Source organism: Miniopterus natalensis, chromosome 11 (genome assembly GCF_054644295.1).
Source record: "Miniopterus natalensis isolate mMinNat1 chromosome 11, mMinNat1.hap1, whole genome shotgun sequence".
Classification (NCBI taxonomy): Eukaryota; Metazoa; Chordata; class Mammalia; order Chiroptera; family Miniopteridae; genus Miniopterus; species Miniopterus natalensis.
Genome location: NC_142091.1, coordinates 18945968 through 18965434, shown reverse-complemented (window position 1 = coordinate 18965434; position 19467 = coordinate 18945968). Strand labels below are relative to the sequence as shown.

Sequence of the window (19467 nt, the reverse complement as noted above, 5' to 3'; positions counted from 1 at the left end):
TTCATGGTGAATAAACCTCTAAAATTCAAGAATTAAAATTTACAAAAATAAATACCACTCTGACACTCAAGGGACATCTTCACTTTAAGGCCTTTATCACAAATCTGAATCTTTATTGTTCTGAAATAAATGTTATAAACATAACTCAAAACAAAAACTTCAATATTCAGTCTCAGAAGAGGTGTGGCACAAGGCCCATCACATGTAACAAGAAAACTTCCTTTAAAAAAAAAAAAAGAAAAAAAAAAAGTACTATGAGAAGTCTTTCATATGAATAAAAATGCACCCTTTGGAGTTCTTCCTCATCTCATTAGCTTGCATACACGCACGAATCAAAAGGTTTGCATTTTCTTCACTATAGTTCTTGCTATGATGTCTGACGGACTTTTTGCCACTCAACAAATTCATCGAGAAGAACGGGCCCTAGAAATAAAGAAACAATTTTTGTTAGAATTCAGTGAACTCATCTCTCTAACAATAAAACAAATAAAACAAGCTCCCCACAAGTTCTGTGGTAACAAGGAACTGACGCTTGCCCCTTTTAGGTGTTTTGCTTCCAGCCTCTCTTCTACTTAATGGTGCTGTCTTAGCATTTTCTTTTATGACATAAGGGACTTTTTCCACAATAGGTATCTGTAGCAACTTCCTTGTGAAGGTTTAAGTGTTCATGAACTCTCCAGTAACTAAATCAATGTTAACCTCTTCCTTTTTCCAACTGCCCATAGAATTTGCCTCTTAATTCTTTAAAAATCTGAAAGGTGTTAAACATAGTATTTCTATGTTACCTCACCAAGAAGTATGTAAGCTTGTTGAAGGGGTGTCCATAGTACAGACATATGGTTCCAGTAACAGGACCTAGTATAAATCTGCACACAAAGCAAGTGCCTAATAAAGACATTTTTATAATGCCTGGAGTTTAAACTCATTTACCTACAGAAGCCAGCCAGGTAGGCAATTTAAACAAGCTGTTTACTTTTATTAAATGTAGGAAAACATATAATTGCCCTATTATTCTTAAAACACACAACCCTGTGGTAGTCTCTATTTTTCTCCTGCTTTTGAAAGACTGTAAGATAAATAGCAAACAAGCACCATAATAAATGGCAACTGAAAAGCAACCTAGTTGTTGGCATAGCACCAAACTGGAAAGCAAGTCCAGCATAAGCCACTACTTGGCTCCATCCACTATTTCCTATGGAAGAATATAGGTACAGATTTTAGAAAAAGCTTTCAAGTTAATATAAGCTTTTTCTATTATAGCTGATGTTTTGCTTTCCTATTTTTTAAAATCATGACTGTACTTTTCTTCCACAGAAAAATGCCAGGAAAGGCAGAAACGAAGCAGAATTTTAGCTTCTCGATACAAAAATTATAATTTAAATTAAGCTTTATAATGATCTGTTACTAAGAAACTAAAAATATTTATCAGCACAAATTTTATAATACTGCTCAATCTAAGCTCTCTGCCTACCTTCTAACCTGTCATCCCCGGACATTTCCCACATATTAAATAATAAATGTTACTTTTACAAAGTTTAAATCCTTTATGGTAATGCTACGCAAACACACATTCTCATTTAATAGTTTAAAAATTTTTATTTTCGCCGGGCCAGTGTGGCGTAGTGCTTGAGTGTCAACCCATGAACCTGGAGATCACAGTATGATTCCTGGACAGGGCACATGCCCAGGATGTGGCTTTGATCCCCAGTAGGGAGCATGCAGGAGGCAGCGCTTTATGATTCTCTCTCATCACTGATGCTTCTCTCTCTCTCTCTCTCTCTCTCCTTTCCTCAATCTGAAAATCAATAAATACATATTTTAAAAAATTTCTTTTCATAAGAAAACATTATACTTACAAGCACCATCTTCATCATAGTTACTAAGATCGGCATGGACTGTTCTGCTGAATTCTAATACATTGTACCACTGATCTTTGTTCATAACACGATACTTTGATTGCTGTAGAAAATGATATAAATATTTGAATTATAGAACAAGCGTTATTCATTAGGGCTTGACTTTAATAAATCTAGTTATGTTTTGTAATTTGTTTTTCCTAAAACATTTATTCCTCTTTTAAATTACTTGTGTTTTTAAGAGAATCCTCAGGGCCCTGGCTGGTGTGGCTCAGTGGCTGGAACACCAGCTGTGCACTGAAGGGTCTCAGGTTCGATTCCGTCAAGGGCATGTACCTGGGTTGCAGGTTTGATCCCCGGCCCCAGTTGGAGCATGTGCAGGAGGCACCAATCGATGTGTCTCTCTCACACAGATGTTTCTCTCTTTCCCCCACTCTGTTCCCTCCCTCTACTCCCTCTAAAAAATCAATGGAAAAAATATCCTCTGGTAAGGAAAGGAGAAAATCCTCAGGGGCATTTACATATTAACATCGTTTCCCCTCCCCCCTTATTTTTCTTTCATTTTTGAAGAATAACAAGCACATTGGGGTACTAATGAATTTTTACCTATGTAGATATTTGTGTAAACACAAATGAGATCAAGATATATAATATTTTCTATACCCAGTATGTTCCCTTGTGCTTTTTCCAGTAATTCATTTCTTTGCATGAGATTTACTGTGGCTACATTGTAAAGTTGGCATCTATGGAGGCAGTGGAGAAAGACTATAAGCATGGGTTCAAATCCCACTTCTGCCACTCAACTGAGTAACCTTAGGGAAGGTTACTTAACAACAGAACACATCTCCTCATTTGCTAATGGGGATAAAATGTAATTCAAAATGGTGTTATAAAGATTTAAAAAGAGCCCTAGCCAGTGTGGCAGTTGGTTGGCGTGCCATCCCTTACACCAAAAGGTAGTGGGTTCAATTCCTGGTCAGGGCACATTCATTCTCTCTCTCCCTCTAAAACTAAAACAAAAAAAGACCAAAAAAAAAAAGACGACGACTTAAAAAGATAGTATGCCAAGCACCCTCAACTGGATAACAAGTGTTTGACAGTATTTAGTCCTTTCAGTTCCCTTTAGAGATGAATATTTTTATATTCAGTTATATTTATTTTTGCCTAGACTACTAATAGGAGGAAGATTAGTAACATCCATCAAAAACATCTACTTATATTAAGTTTAAAGATTTAAGTGTGCACAAAGCCCATTCACATAAGACCTTTTCATACCACTGTCTCTTATCACAAGCTTTAAACAAAACTACTCTGGGGAACTTGCTTTATAAGAAATTATTTTCAAAGCAAAAAAGGAGAAGGATCTATACTTTAAGGAATGTTGAGAACGATACCAAAAACAACTGAAATTGAAAAGGCACAAAAACAGACAGAAAAACCAAAGAAAGCCATGGGGGAAAAAAGAACAGTATCTTCTTAAAACCACTGCCTATAGTAGGTGATTTGAGAAACCTTCTAAAAGAGTACTTCCTGCATAAATTCAGCATACATTTTTACTGATCAGTACACCATTATAGTCACCTCTGTATTTGTGGACATCAAATATTAAAAGCTTTATTACTGTAATTGGTTCTTATGTGGATTTCAGCCTAGATCCCGTGTAATAGAAACAAATCTGATTTAGAAACTTGAGATTTGTGCACTCACATCAATTTTCTCCTGCCAACAGCCCAAGAAACTACTTTTGTATGAAGACTGTGCTAAAATTATTTCTTGTAGGTTTATTTTTTAATGGAGGGTGAGGGAGAAGGGTTAAAATAACTATGTACAGAATATATTACTGACCATAAACTTGTGTCTAAAAATGACAGGTGTGTACACATTTTAACAGAAAGTTTCTACTAAAGCCTATTTTTTTAAAGTGTAGTATTAAAAATCTATATGTTTTTCCTCAAAGATATGTTTCCAAACAGATTAAATTTTAAAATAATATTTTAAAAATAAAAACATACATACCTCTAGGTACTGGTAAAATACTGAAAACAGTGGCCATGTCCTCCCAAGCAGAAGAGCTAACATAGATTTAGCAGTATCGATATCAAGGCTTCTCTGATCTTTATCCTAAAATATAAGTAAATACATTTTCATAAGTGTGGCCTAAGATTAAAAAAATATATTAAAATGATGAAACATGGGTATTCCACTTACCCTTGCAAAATCAAAGGCATATCTGTAGATATTCTTAAATGAAGAAATATCATTCAACTGTGAGCGCAAAAAGTCAAATTTGTTCTGTAACTTTTCTGTGCAGTCACACCTTAAATTTAAAAAAATCAAACAGATTATATAATAAAGAAAATTAAATAAAAAAGCACTTTTAGAGGTCTGAAAGAATGCATTAAGAAAAAAAGTGAAAGCAATATAATATGAAATTATTAATTTAGGTTTAAAATTCTCTGATTCAAAATTTAGTATTACAAACAAATCTGTTATCTTGTATCTACCAATGCAAGAAAAACGAAAAAAGGAAAAAAACCCTGGAAACCAATAAAAGTTCACTCAAGTCACTTCTATTTTTTTTAAAAAAAGCACAAAAACCCCCAAAACTCCAATAAAGCTACAAATGTCTCTTAAAAAGAGATGTATTAAAATGTATTAAATGCTTTTAGCAAATGGCAGAACAAATGAAATTAATCAGGCCTCTGTTACATATTTCATTGGAAAGTTCTTAGGCACCAACTTGGTGACAGATTAACCATGAGTAGTTTTAAAAGTTTAGGATGTTGTACTGAGGAAATTAATACATCATATTAGTGGTTCATTCATAAATTCAGATTCTTACATTTTTAGTGAACAAAAAATAGAGGAAAATCAGTGGCAACACTTATTTCAAATCAGGTACATATAAATGCAAAGAATGCAAACAAGTTATACATGTTATTTCTAAAGATAAGATATTGACTTTAACTCTCACTGGGTTGATATTTTCTACTATTTAGCAAGAAGCAAGCAAGCCTTTCACAACTGGCCCAAATCTCCTGTTACATCTCCTGCCAGGTCCCAATATCCTTACTGTGTATTCCAGTTATATTTCACTTACCATTCCCAAATGCCACAACTATGCTTTAGTTCATATTATTTTCCTCTATTTGAAATGCTATTCCAACATTTTCACTAAATATTACTCATCAAAACCTCACTTACATTTTGCCATCTCTGAGAGACCATCTGACTTCCTTCAATCAATTAGTTGTGCCATCTACTGGGATCCACAGTTATTTCACTCAAAACTGAATTTTAGTACTCATCAGATAGTATAGGCACCTAGCATTCTCAGATTTAACTAAGACTTTCAGTATTCTAAATCAATAATGTGACATGGGGTAACTTATAATTTTATTAAGGTGTAGGTATTTTGAATAAATTTCTAATGTGGCTTAAATCTTGCATTCCTAAAATAAGATGAATTTGGCCATGGTACCAGTTAATACATTGCTAGTTTTGGGGATTTTCTGCTATGCTCCTAAGTGAGACTGGCTTATAAATTTAATTCTAGCACATTCTCTTTGCTAGTTTTGATAACAAGCTTATAACATAAGCCTCGGAAAAATAAAAAGCATTATTACCTTTATTTTGTTTTCTGAAAAAGTTTACTGAATATTGGAAATAATAGCTAGCATTTGTTCAAACTCAGGTGAACAACCACCTGGGCCTTTTCACTAACGAAAGAAGAGCACTTTTAACCACTAAATCAGCATTTTTAATGGTTATACAACCATTCAGATTTTCTATTTCTTTTTCAATCACTTTTGGTCATTTATATACTTTTCTGATAACTTATTTCATACAATTTTATTTAACTATGTTGATTAAAATTATTTATAACAATTTCTAATATACATTATAATATAGTTTTGCCTTTTCTTTGATTGTCTTGACCATCTTGCCAGACTTTCTTAATTCTCTCAATTTTAGCTTTGCTTTTTATTTTACTAATGTCTGGACATCTTTTCATGTCCTTTTGCCTCTTTCTTTGGGTGGATCCTTTTTCTAACTCCTTAAATTAGGTATTAACTCATTTGGTTTCAGACTTTTTTCTCTTTTAAGGCTAGACCTCCCTCTAAGTATAAATTTAGCTTCAGCCACAGTTTTGACAAGTAAGACAGCTTTGATTATTCACTTGTAAATGACGCCTTGCCAAGAGATTTCAGAGGAGTGGTATAAAAGTCTTACCAGAATAAGTTTGAGAGAGAGTAAGAGAGGAATTGGAGAAAAAAGTATAGACAAATGCTTTCAAAGAGTTTGGTCCTAAAAGGGGACAGAGAAAAGAAGAACTAACTAGAGTCAGGTTTGGCTGGGGGGGGGGGGGCGGCAGAGGGGAGAAGGGTAAATATTAGAAGTAGCCTACACATTACAGTGCTGCTTTTTTAATAGATTAAAGAAACAACTTCCACTTGCAGGAAGATGAAGTAAATGTACTTTTCCCTATCTCTCCCGCTAATTCAACTAAAAGCCCTAGACATTATATATAAAACAAGCATAAGAAGATTTCTGAGAAATAATACAACAGTGAGTTCCCTGGGTCTTCTTTCTGCCTCATCTATCCCAGACTTAGAGCTAAAGAAGTCAGCAAATCAAAAATGCCAATGGGGCAGGCAGAAAACAAACAAAAACAAAAACACCAAAAAAGTCTGTTTTCCCTCTAGCCAAAAGCAAGCAGCCTAGCAAGGCAGAAAACTTTTAGGAAAAAAACAACATTCTTTTTCAGTCAAACACCACAGAAAAAAGTGTGGCTCAAGCCCCACCAATGCCTGCAAAGATTGAATGGGGACCTGAATGGTCCATCCTCACCAGTATATAAGGATGTCTCCCTCTCAACTCCTGCAGTGTCAATGGAAACCACAAGTAGAACATGAACTTCTCCCACACCAGGTAAGAAGGAGCAGCCAATCCTCCACTGCCCTTGGGTAGTGACCAAGGAGGACTTGTGGAGAGTCAAGGCTTTCACGATCACTGCAGGAACAAAGCCACCACCCTAGTAGTGTTAGTAGAGACTTTATGGGGAACAAGAAGGTATCAGTGGAGGCCTAGTGGGGACCTGGAACTCTTGTGCCTGCCAATGAGATGTCAATGGATGAAGAGCAGAGAACTTCGATTTCTACCTACAACTGGAAACAATGAGGCAGTGGCCACCACTTCTCCTGCCCAAGTGGAGTGAGAGGAAGCTAGCTAAAACAGACGGTTTAAATAAGATCCAGAGTTTCATTAGTATAATACTCAAAAGTTCCAGGTTTCAATAAAAATGTTTCAATCATCAATTGTGAACACAAATGAAGACGTCTCAGCAAAGAAATACAAAATCTAAGGGAAAAAAAGTAACATGTAAAAAAGAACCAAATGGTAATTTGTGAATTGTAAAATACAGGACAGACTTAAGCCCTTAACATTAAATGTAAGAAGCCTAAATATTACAATTAGAAGACAGAACTGGACAGAGTGCATTAAAAAACAACAACAAAAAAACACACACCCACAAAGACCCAACTATATGCTATCTAGAAAAAAGAAACTGACTTCAAATATAACAATATAGGCAGAATGAAAGTAAAAGAATGAAAAATAACATATACGGAAATAATCATAAGAAAGGATGACTATATTAGTACCAGCTGATGAAGAGTTTAGAACAAAAAATTATCACAAGAAGAACATTACAAAAAGATTTAAAAAGGGTTAAGCCCTGGCTGGTGTGGCTGAGTTGGTAGAAGCGTCATCCAGCACACCAACTGATGGGTTTGATTCCCAGTCAGGGCACATCTACGCTGCAGGTTCCATCCCTGGTCAGGGCATGTGTGGGAGGCAGCTGATTGATGTTTCTCTCTCCTTTCCTCTCTCTAAAAATAATCAATTAAAAAATTGTTTTAAATAAATGAAAAAGGTTAATCCATCAAGAAGACATAACAATCCAAAATGTGTATGCACCAAACAAGAGTTGTAAAATATGTGAAGCAAAAACTTTTATTTATTTATTTTGTTAATCCTCACCCGAGGATATTTTTTCTACTGATTTTTAGAGAGAGTGGGGGGGAGAAGGAGGGAGAGGGAGTGGGAGAGAGGAACATCGATGTGAGATAACCTTGATAGGTTGCCTCCCACATGCGCCCCAACTGGGGCCAGGGATTGAATCTGCAACCCAGGTACGTGCCCTTGACTGGGAATCAAACCCTCAACCCTTTAGTGTGCCAGCCACTGTTCTAACCACTGAACACCACCAGCCAGGGCAACAAAAACTTTTAGAATTGAAAGGAGAAATAAACAAATCTATAACTAGTTAGAAATTTCAATACCTCTCTCTCAGCAATTGACAGAGCCACCAGACAGAATATGAACAAACACAAAGAATTCAGCAACACTATCAACCAACAGGATCTAACTGACAATAATAGAACATTTTAGTCAATGACAACAAAATACATATTCTTTTCAAGTGCCCCAGAACATAAACCAAGGCAGACCATATTATAAGACATAAAACAAATGTAAACAGATGTGAAAGAACTGAATTGCGAAGGATGTTTTCTGACCACAATGAAACCAAACTAGAAATAACATAAAGATAACAGCAAAATCTCTAAACACTTAGAAAATAAACAGCAAAGTCCTAAATAATCCACAGATGAGAGCATGTCTCAATGAAAACCAAAAAATATGTTAAACTAAATGAAAGTGAAAACACATCAAATTTTGTGAGACTCAAAGCAATGCTGAGGTTATTTACAGTACTAAATGCAAAATTAGAAGAGAGAAAAAGTCTCAATCAATAATCAGAGCTCCCAACTTTAGAATGAAAAAAGAAGAGCAAAATAAACCTAAAGCAAGCCAGAGAAAGTAACAGCAGAAACTGATGAAACTGAGAACAGAAAAACGAGAGAGAAAAATCAATGAAACAAAGATTTGATTTTTTGGGAAAAGATTAATATAACTGACGAGTCTCTAGCAAGAATGACAAAGTAAAAAGCGAAGACAAAAGTTACCAACAGGAATAAAACAATGAATATCCTTACAGATTTGCACCTATCAAAAGAATATAAATTTGACAACTTAGATGAAATGGACCAATTCCTTAAAAAACAAAAACTACAACATACACAATATGAAATAAATCATTTGGGTAGCACTATAACTACTAAAGAAATTTAATACAAAAATTTTAAAACTTCTAAAAAAGAAATCTTCAGATGGTTTCACTAGAGAATTCTACCGATCTTTAAAAACCAATTCTAAACAATCTCTTTCAGAAAATAAAATATAAGAAAATCTGCCCAATTCATTTTACAAAGCCAGTATTACCTTGACATGAAAATCAGACAAAGACAGTATTAACAATAAATAAATAAATAAATAAATAAATCCTAAGGAAAAAACTGTAACTATATATGGTGATGATGTTAACTAGACTTCTTGTGGCGATTAGTTTGCAATGTATACAAATATTGAATCGTTATAGTGTATACATAAAACTGATATAATGTTATATGTCTATTATATCTAAATACTTAAATAAATAGAAAAAATAAAGAAAAAGAAAATTACAGACCAATATCCCTCATGAAAATAGAATTCATCTATATAAAAATGATTAAACACCATGAAAAAGTAGGATTTATTCCAGGTATGCAAGGCTGATTCAATATTCAAAAATCAATGTAACCACAATATTAACAAGATAAAAAAGAAAAACTACGTAATTATGATTTAATGTAAAAAAAGTATTTAAAACTCACAGAAAAATAGAAGATAACTCCCTTAACTTGACAAAGGAACTTCTACAAACAACCTATAGTTAATATACTTTATAGTGATATACTAAATATTTTCCCTTTAAGATGGAGAGTAGGAAAGTATGTCCACTCTCACTCCACCACTCAACATAGTGGTAGAAGTTCTAGACAATCCAATATGTGAAGTAAAGGAAATAAAAGACATACAGACTATCCCTGGCTGGTGTTGCCCAGTGGTTAGAGCATTAGCCTGCCCACTGAAGGGTTGTGGGTTCGATTCTCTGTCAAGGGTACATTCCTGGGTTGCAGGTTCAATCCCTGGCCCTGGTCTGGGGGGGGGGGGCGGGGGCGCAACCAATCCATGTGTCTCTCACATTGATGTCTCTCTCCCTCTTACCTCCCTCCCTCCCTCCCACTATCTCTAAAAATCAATGGAAAAAATATCCCCAGGTGAGGATTAACAAAAGCATACAGACCAAAACTAAATACATAAGTAAAAATGTCCCTATTTTATGTCATAACCATGCAACATGATTATGTAGAAAATCTAGGGAATATATACACATAAACAAACCTTAGGAAAAGTGAGTTCAGCAAGGTGACAGGGTATAAATATACAAAAATCAATTACACTTCCATATATTAGTAATAAACATGTGAATGCTGAAATTAAAATACTACTACTTACAATGGCTCAAAACACAAATAAAATATTTAGTTGTAATTCTAAGAAAACATGTATAGGACCTGAATGATCTAAACTACACAAGACTGATGAAAGAAATCAAACACCTAAAAAACTGAACCATATCTATCTTCTATGCATTGGAAGACTCAAATAGTAAAGATGTCAATTCTCCCCAAATTCATATGCAATTTAACCAAAATCTCAGTAAGATTTTTTTGTAGATATGAAGGAGCTGGATAGCTATAACAATTTTTTAAAAAGATGAATCAGTATAAGTGATTTCAAGATTTAGTATACACAAGAATATACAACAGGAAAAAGACTCTCCTCAATAAATGCTGGAAAATTGAAGACACATGCAAAAAATAATAAAATGAAACGACTTTCTTGCACCATATACAAAAGTAAAGTGAAAATGGATGAAAGACTTCAACGTAAGACCTAAAAAACCATAAAACTCCTAGGAGAAAATGTAGGCAGTCAACTCTTTGACATAGGTCTTAGCATATTTTTTCTTATGCATCTCTGGGCAAGAGCGACAAAAGCAAAACTAAACAAATGAGACTACCTCTAACTAAAAAGTTTCTGCACAGCAAAAGAAACCATCAACAAAACAAAAGACAACCTACCGAATGGGAGAAGACATTCACAAATGATATATCAGATAAGGAGTTCATATCCAAAATACATAAAGAAGTAAACCCATACAACTCAACATTAAAAAAACAATCCAATTAAAAAATGGGCAGAGGACCTAAATAGGTATTTTTCCAAAGACATACAGACAGACAACAGACCTATAAAAAGGTGTTCAACATCACTAATTATTAAGAAAATGCAAATCAAAACCACAATGAGATTATCACCTCACACCTACAGAATGACTATTACCAAAATGCCAACATGGGCAGAGAGCCTGAACAGACACTTCTCCCAAGACGACACATAAATGGCGACAGATATAAGAAAAGTTACTCAATTTCACTAGCTACTAGAAAAGTGTAAATCAAAACTGCAATGAGATACCACATCAAACTTATTAGAATGGCTATTAACAAGACACGTAATAAGTGTTGGAGAGGTTGTGGAGAAAAAGGAACCTTCATTCACTGCTGGTGGGAATGTAAACTAGTAGTCACCATGCAAAACAGTACGGAGGGTCCTCAAAAAATTAACAGAGTTAACATACAAACTGGCACCCCCTCTTCTGGTTACCTACCTGAAAAATTTGAAAACACTTATTCATAAAGATATATGTATCTCTATGTTCACTGTAGCATTATTCATGGTGGTCAAGACATGGGAATAACCTTAATGTCCTTCAACAGACAATTGGATAAAGAAGATGTGATACATACATACAATGGAATACTACTCAGCCATAAGAGATGAAATACTGCCATTTGTGATACCATGGCTGGATCTCGAGAATATCATGCTAAGTGAAATAAGTCAGACAGAGTAAGTCAAGAACCATATGATTTCATGTATATGTGGGATATAAATCTGAAAGCAACAAATAAACAAACAAGACAAACAAAAGGACAGACAACAGTATGGTTATTACCAGGGGAAGGGGAGTTGGGAGGATGTAGTAAAGAGTAAAGGAGGTAAAATATATGGTGACAGAAAGAGATCTGATTTGGGTATTAAATACACAATGCAAGATACAGATGATGTATTATAGAATTGTACACTGGAAACCTAATTTTATTAACCAATGTCACCCCAATAAATTTAATAAACTATTTTTTTTATGTAAACAAGTAAGTGTTGGTGAGGATATAAAGAAAAGGGAACCCTCAGGCACTGATGGTGGGATTGTAAACTAGCGCAGACACTATGGAAAACACCATGTAAATTCTTTTCTTTTTTTTTTTTTAAATATATCTTTATTGATTTCAGAGAGGAAAGGAGAGGGAGAGAGACAGAGAGATAGAAACATCAACGATGAGAGAGTCATTGATCGAGCCCGCAACCCGGGCATGTGCCCTGACCGGGAATCGAACCCTGATCGCCTGGATCCTAGGTCAACGCTTAACCACTGAGCCACGCCCAGGCGGGCACCATGTAGATTCTTTAAAATATTAAAAATAGCCTGCCATATAACCCAACAATTCCACTTCTGGGTATTCATGCAAAGAAAAAGAAAATACTAATTCATTTAAAAGATATATGCACCCCTATGTTCACTGCAGCATTTTTTACAACAGCCAAGATATAGAAGCAATCTAGGTATTCAATGATAGATATATGTATGGGTAAAGAAGGAAAAAAAAAATTACATATATATATATATATATATAAATAAAAAATAGATGTTATTCAGCCATAAAAAAAGAATGAAAGCTTGCTATTTGTGACAACATGGGTGGACTTAGAGGGTATTATGTGAAGTAAAATAAGTCAGAAAGTGAAAGATAAATACTGTATGACTTCACGGACATGTGGAATCTAAAAAAACAGAAACAGACTCATGGATACAGAAAACTGATGGCTGCGAGAGAGGAGAAGGGGTGGGGAGATGGGTGAAAAAGGTGAAGGAGAATAAGAGGTACAAATTCCAGTTATAAAATAAATATGTCATGGGGATATAATGCACATAGGAAATATATATACATATACAGCACTGGGAATATAATCAGTGATATGGTAATAACTTTGTAAGGTGACAGATGGCTACTAGACTTATTGTGGTAAGGTACGTAACTGTTTAATCACTATTTTGTACATCTGAAACTAATAAAATATTATATGTTAACTACACTTGAATAATAACAAAAGAGATTTAGTATATAGCTACACAAAGCAGACTGTATGGTGTTGGCAGAAGGTTAGGACACAGATTAACAAAACAGTATAGAGGAGCCAGAAACAGGCGCATGCAAATATGCCCACCTGATTTTTTATAAAGGTGCAAAAGCAATTCAGTAGGGGGTGGGGGAAAAGCTTTATCCACAAAGGTACAAGAGCAAGTGGACATCCATAATCAAAACAATAAACCAAAACCTAAGTCTCACACCATTAAAAAAATTAACTCAAAATGCATCACTAATTTAAATGTAAAATGTAAAAATATAAGCCTCCTAGAAAAAAACTAAGAGAAAATTCTCAGGCTCTAGGGCTAGGCAAAGAAATCTTAGACTTGACACCAAAAACACAATCCACAAAAGAAAAAAACTGATAAGCTGGACTTCACCAAAATTAAGAACATCTGCTCTGCAGAAGTCCTTTATAAGAGGATCAAAACACAAGCTACAGAGTAGGAGAAGTTATTTGCAACCACATATCGATGAAGGACTTATTCTTGAATACAGAGAAAACTTTTGAAACTCATCAGTAAAAAATTTATCCACTGTCTCTTAGCCTCTTTCCTCTTTTCCTCAGGCTATAGGTTACGGATTCCTACTTCCTCTTCATCTGTCTCCTTTGTAGCTCATCCATTTAGTTTTAAATCTTTTATGTTTTTTAATTTTAGAAATTAACTTATTTGATATCTGATTCCTCTTTTTATTTTAAACACATTAAATGTAGATACTTTATACTGACATTGTGCTAATTCAAAACACTAGTCTTAAGGAGTCTGATTCTGAAGTTTAAAATCTGTTTCTCAATATGTTTAGTGATTTTTTTTATTGTTATTTGTTAATGATCACCGAATATTTTTCTGCAGAAATTGAGGCATGTGTTTAAAATGAATTCTTGTACAGAACTGCTTCCACTGCACATATGGGAGTACTACTTACCTGGGACAATCTAAAATACATCTTTACTTGTGTCATACATATAATGAACGTCATCCCTAAATCTGTGACACAAAAAGCTTTTGACTAGGAATTCTCTCAAGTGGAAGCCCTTCACCTCCAACTGCATGCAGAACCAAGCCAAAGGAATCAAGTCTCCATCAACTGGGTAGGTTTGGCATCAATGACCTAATGTGGGAATTTTTGAGGTGATTCCAACCCAACTTAGGACATGCAATTTGTCTCCTGTTCCTAACACCATGATAGGTTAACAGCCAGGCCCTGACTAGGAATAAGTAGGTATCCTCAGGGAAAATGCCAGTTTCATAAATCTCTATGGAATCACCATCTCTGGTCATTTCTTGCCTGATTATTTCCCTTCACTTATAGTCAAGTCCAGGTATGTATGTTTTCATATTTTATCCAACATTTAAGTGTTTTACACAAAAAAAGGTCTCTTTGCACATATGGTCCGCTATACTGCCAGAAATTGAAGTGAAAATTTGGATTAGTTAACCTTTGTGTGGGGTCTAGTTCTGTACATATTAATAATGTACAATGTTTCATGCAGAAACAAGAAAAATTTTTATTATTTATTAAAAATTTATTAGTGCTTCAATAAGTGGCTTCTACAAGAGCAAAATTTCTTCATTAAGAGGAAAATGAAGCTTTAATGAAAGATGAAAATGCAGTTAACTTCTACCAGAAAGATATGCAAAAGAAACAAATTCTCAGATTATATGCTACTATAACACTGTTTGAAAATCTGCACATGAAGTCTTCCAGACCTCTAGAGTTATGAGTTGAGAATGTATAGAGGGTGTTACATTTTAAGCAACTAGTTACATGTACTCCCTACATTTAGAAGTTCTTCCTCTCACAACCACCAGAGTTTGAAAATCATTCTCCTAGCACAACACAGGGCCTAGCATACAGAAGCATTCAAAAAGTATTTGTTAAATAAAAATATGAATACCAAAAATAAACCACAAAGTAGATAATATATTTATTCATTTGTAGGAAATTTTAAAATTCCTATCTGGGGAAAGGTTAGTGAATAATTGTAGTTAAAACAAAATTGTAAAGTGCATATAACAGTAGCTGACAAGTCACCAAGGAGATAAGAATCCAAGGAATTACAAATATTTTACATTCCAGAGGTATACAAGGAAACAGTGTTACTTACGAGGTGATCTCAGTAAGCATAAGACACAGATAAAATGAAGAACAAAGGTTCAAGTCAAAGAGTGTGGTTAAAATTCCAACTTCTCTATTTCAGCTATGTGGCTTTAGGCAAGTTATTTAACTTTTTCAGTCTCAGTTTCCTCATTTTAAAACAGTAACAATAGACAATCCAGAAATTAAATGAGCATACATGTGTTAAAAGCCTAGCACAGTTCTGAGAGTGATATGCTCCTTTTAGGGCAAACAGCTTAAAAATCTACCCCCACACGGTGGCTCTCTCCAAACTATGCCATACCAATCCTAGCAGTCTAAGTCTTGAGAAGAGAAAGAATCTAATAGAATAACTGATAATTAATGTTTTCTACTTGAAGAATGAAAAAATAAGAGCACAACTTGCACATTTATTACCAACATCACAGACACTGTGAAAGGACCTAGCAAAACCGGTGAATGGTTAGCAGTCACTAACACAATTCTTACATTTAATGTAGCCCAAAATAGACTCAGTAGAATTAACGTCAATACCTCTTAACTTGGAAGTTTAGAAAAAATATTTCCCCTGAACTACAAAGAAGTAATGCATACTTTACTATCATGTCGTGGAAAGCAAGAGTGAGTTTTTTGAATAACAAAAAAACCCCACAGATTTTTAGGGAACACTGGCACAATATGTTACCACTCTCCAAGGCGACTGCAGTTAGAATGAGTGGAAATGGGTTTAGTTTCAACATTAGGACTTGGAAATTGATTTCCTGAGTACATGTATCCCCGCTTTTCGAAAGTTTCCATGATGCCATTTTGTTTTTATGAAAGACTTATATAGTACTACCTGTTGTCAATAACCAAAAGAAATCTAAAAAGGATTTCTGCTTTTCAGAATCAGCCAGTGAGTTTTGCAGAGATCCTTTCCAGAGGCAGTGCGAACCAAGCTAGCGCCACCAAGCTTCTCCCCCAGGAACTACACTTAACATCTCAACATTAGGTTGCCATAGTCAAGAACTGCATGTGTGAGCATCTGTGTTTATCTTGACTTATTTTGTGCACCCGTTAGCAAAATATGTCCTAAGGTATGAGAAAAATCTGGGAGCGCTCATAGGGGTGTTAATGCTTAGCCTTATTTTTGGGACCTGGGAACTCTCAAAAATTTTTTCATGGTAACTGCTTCTTTCTTTGCTTTATGCCACTTCAGCTTACAAAAGGTTTTACAGGAATGCTCTGCTTTTGGATAGCCAGGTAAACCTGTATTAACAAGGGAGGCTTTCAAATTTGTGTCATTAAAGACTTTAAAAGAAATTCTCACTTATGTATTAAATCTAAGTGAGATTCTTTCATCATCAGTAAGTCCCAATTAGTATGCTCTGACAGAGAGACAGGAAACAGGAAAAATTTTATTCACAAAGTTCTGGATTTAGAACTTTCTCTGAGTCAGGTCTATTGACCAGAACAATACAATCCACTTATGGAGGTATTTGGAAATGTGGAGGGGGGGCATTTAAAAATTGTTATGATAACCCTGGGGGAGAGAAGAAAGGATACTAATGGCAATTAGTAGTCAGGCCCAGAACACTCAAGGAATGGTAGTCACACACCACACATGCATCCCATATACCCTACTCTTCCAAAGTCATCAAAAAAAGGTATAAATGCTCCCCATACCTCTCTCCCCTAAAGAAAGTTAAGCTAGATCATTACCGTCAATCTTCAATTTCCAGGCTCAATATGGAGACCACATGGTACACAACTTAAACCTACTGACAGGCAGCTTAGTTACTACCGTTCTTGTCAGATACTATCTTCTTGCCTCTTCTTTTCAGTGTCATAATATCAAGTACAGTCTTTTCAAAGTTCTGTGCTCAGTTTTCTTCACCATCATGGTATTTAACCTTTGCTTCAACACCAAAGCTAGCAGATATGAGAAAAGTTCTCCACTCTAGTAAGGTGTGACAGAACAAAAATGTGCAAGTATCCCTGGAATCCTGAATCCATAGATGCAAGGAAGGGGAAGATCCATATGCAATATTTTGGGTGTAGCAGCATAGGTACATCTTAATGGGGAAAAGACCCACAGTTTTCATAAGGTTCTCAAGAGTCTACGACCTTAAAACATTAAAACAACTGATCTGTTGAAAACCACCCCAAAAATCTTTGATGATTCCTGTGCTCAAAAATTTCTGATGATTTCCCAATATCTATAACATGCCTTAAACTCTCCAAAATGTAGCCATTATCCCAACTACCTGGAATTTAAACAATTCCATCTATTTTCTTCATGTACCATTTGAGTGTAACAAACCAGACTACTCTCAAACATATGCTTTCCTTTCTCAAAACTCTGAGCACAATTTCCTCTCCAGAAACAAATTTCCTATATCCTCAATTATCAAAATCCTAGTCATTCTTCAAGGTCCAGTTCAAGTGCCACATCTATAAAGATTTTCCTGTCTATTCAGCTAAAATTAACCTATGAGCAGCTGTGCTTCCACAGTATTTTGTATTTTTAATCTAGCATTTGTCACATTCTACCTAGATTTATGGTTATAGTATTATAATGCCTTCCTTGCTCTATTAGAATGTAACTAGAGGGCATGAGCCATGTCTTATGCCTCACTGAAATCACCAGTAAGTGGTACACATTACATAATACAGGTGCTTAAACATCCACTAAATTAAGTCCAATTTGGAGAAATTTAAATATTATTAAGCAATGATAAAAACTACATAAAGCAAAATACCCAGAAATAATATGGCAATTACATCCCCTAAAACTTACAAAATGGCCATTCTAGTAAAATTAAATGTCAATTCATACCCAAAAGTTCATTCACATGAAAGAGAAAGACAATTTATATTTGAAAAGTCTGCATGAATAAACAACTTTAAAACAAATGTAAAAAAAAATTCTGAAAACTATTAAGCATTATACAATTACAGATTTTAAATAATCATGATTACTATAGTGCACTATCCTTGACCACAGTATATGTTTTAACTACAAGACTGTTCCTATTCTTTAGCAGAGCTCCATTAAGTTTTCTAAGGGTTAAGATTAATTAATTTGAAACAACTGATAACTATATTCAGATAATTTAGGAACCATCAAATAACTATGCACAGGTTAAATAGTAAAAATATGAAATATCTATAAAGGGAATCAAGTCTGTGAGGTTTTACATTTTGTGATTATAATATAAAACCAAATATACCAGACAACTATAAATTTAAATTTTAAACTTATACAGGTTCCTTTCTCTCTCTTGGTTTAAATTTTAAACTATTTTATTCTTAGCCAGTTTTTTTTACAAGATTCAGGGAATAAGAGGACTTAGCCAACTGAGAAAAGATGCTTTGTATAGTTGACCTTTGAACAATAAGGGTTTGAACTGTGCAGGTCCATTTGTATGCAATTTTTTTCAATAACTATATTAAATACACATAACATCCACAGTGCTTTGTATCATGTAAGACAATATTGATGTAGGTACTGACAGACAATTCATCTAGTAAACCAACGACATAAGTGTATGGTATGAGAAACACAGGCAAGTACAGTAAATGTATTTTCTCTTCCTTGTAATTTTCATAACATTTTCTTTTCTCTAGCTTACTTTATTGTAAGAATAACATATAATAAAACGGACAGAATATGTATTAATCAACTGTTTATGTTATCAATAAGGCTTCCAGTGAAAAAGTAGGCTATTAGTAAAGTTTTTGGGGAGTCAAAAGTTATACATAGATTTTTTTACTGTACGAGGGTCAATGCAGTAAATCCCCCACACGCTGTTCAAGGGTGAATGGGAGAGACCAACTATTTTTGCAGTCAAGTGTGCCGGTCTAATTTGAATAGTTTCAAGGCTATACAGCAAAGGGTTCTAGGCAGATGGACAGGAAATAATAAATGAATGAAACAGAAACCTCTAATTCAATTTTAAGTGCTATATAATTGCTTTTATTTTGTATAGTTTATGAACTTCCTATAGGAAAGTTGTGTTAATAAAAAATATGTTCATGGGTTAGTCAATTTCTATCCTTGGATCCAAGACCATATGCTGCTAATTATTCAAGAGTAAATATTAAAAATACTTTGTGTTTACACATTTCTGCTATACAAAGGCGATATATACCAAGTTATGCAAAAACATAAACTAAAAACTTTTTGGTTTAAAAATATATTCAAAACAGCATATGAAAAAAGCAGTAAGCGTAGTACAAAA

The 19467-nt window shown here is 34.4% G+C and overlaps 1 protein-coding gene across 2 annotated transcripts in view; it reads right to left on the bottom strand.

Annotated features, from left to right (window-relative positions):
• Positions 1 to 239: 239 nt before the first annotated feature.
• DCUN1D5 (defective in cullin neddylation 1 domain containing 5) overlaps positions 240 to 19467 on the bottom strand; it is a 29008-nt gene continuing 9780 nt past the window's right edge. For both annotated transcript variants that reach the window (XM_016206746.2, XM_016206747.2), the window contains 4 exons: positions 4065 to 4173; positions 3873 to 3977; positions 1857 to 1959; positions 240 to 423 (listed from right to left, as the gene is read on the bottom strand). In XM_016206746.2, the coding sequence (XP_016062232.1) occupies positions 368 to 423; positions 1857 to 1959; positions 3873 to 3977; positions 4065 to 4173 (373 nt within the window). In that variant the 3' untranslated portion in view covers positions 240 to 367. The remainder of the gene's footprint in view (positions 424 to 1856; positions 1960 to 3872; positions 3978 to 4064; positions 4174 to 19467) is intronic.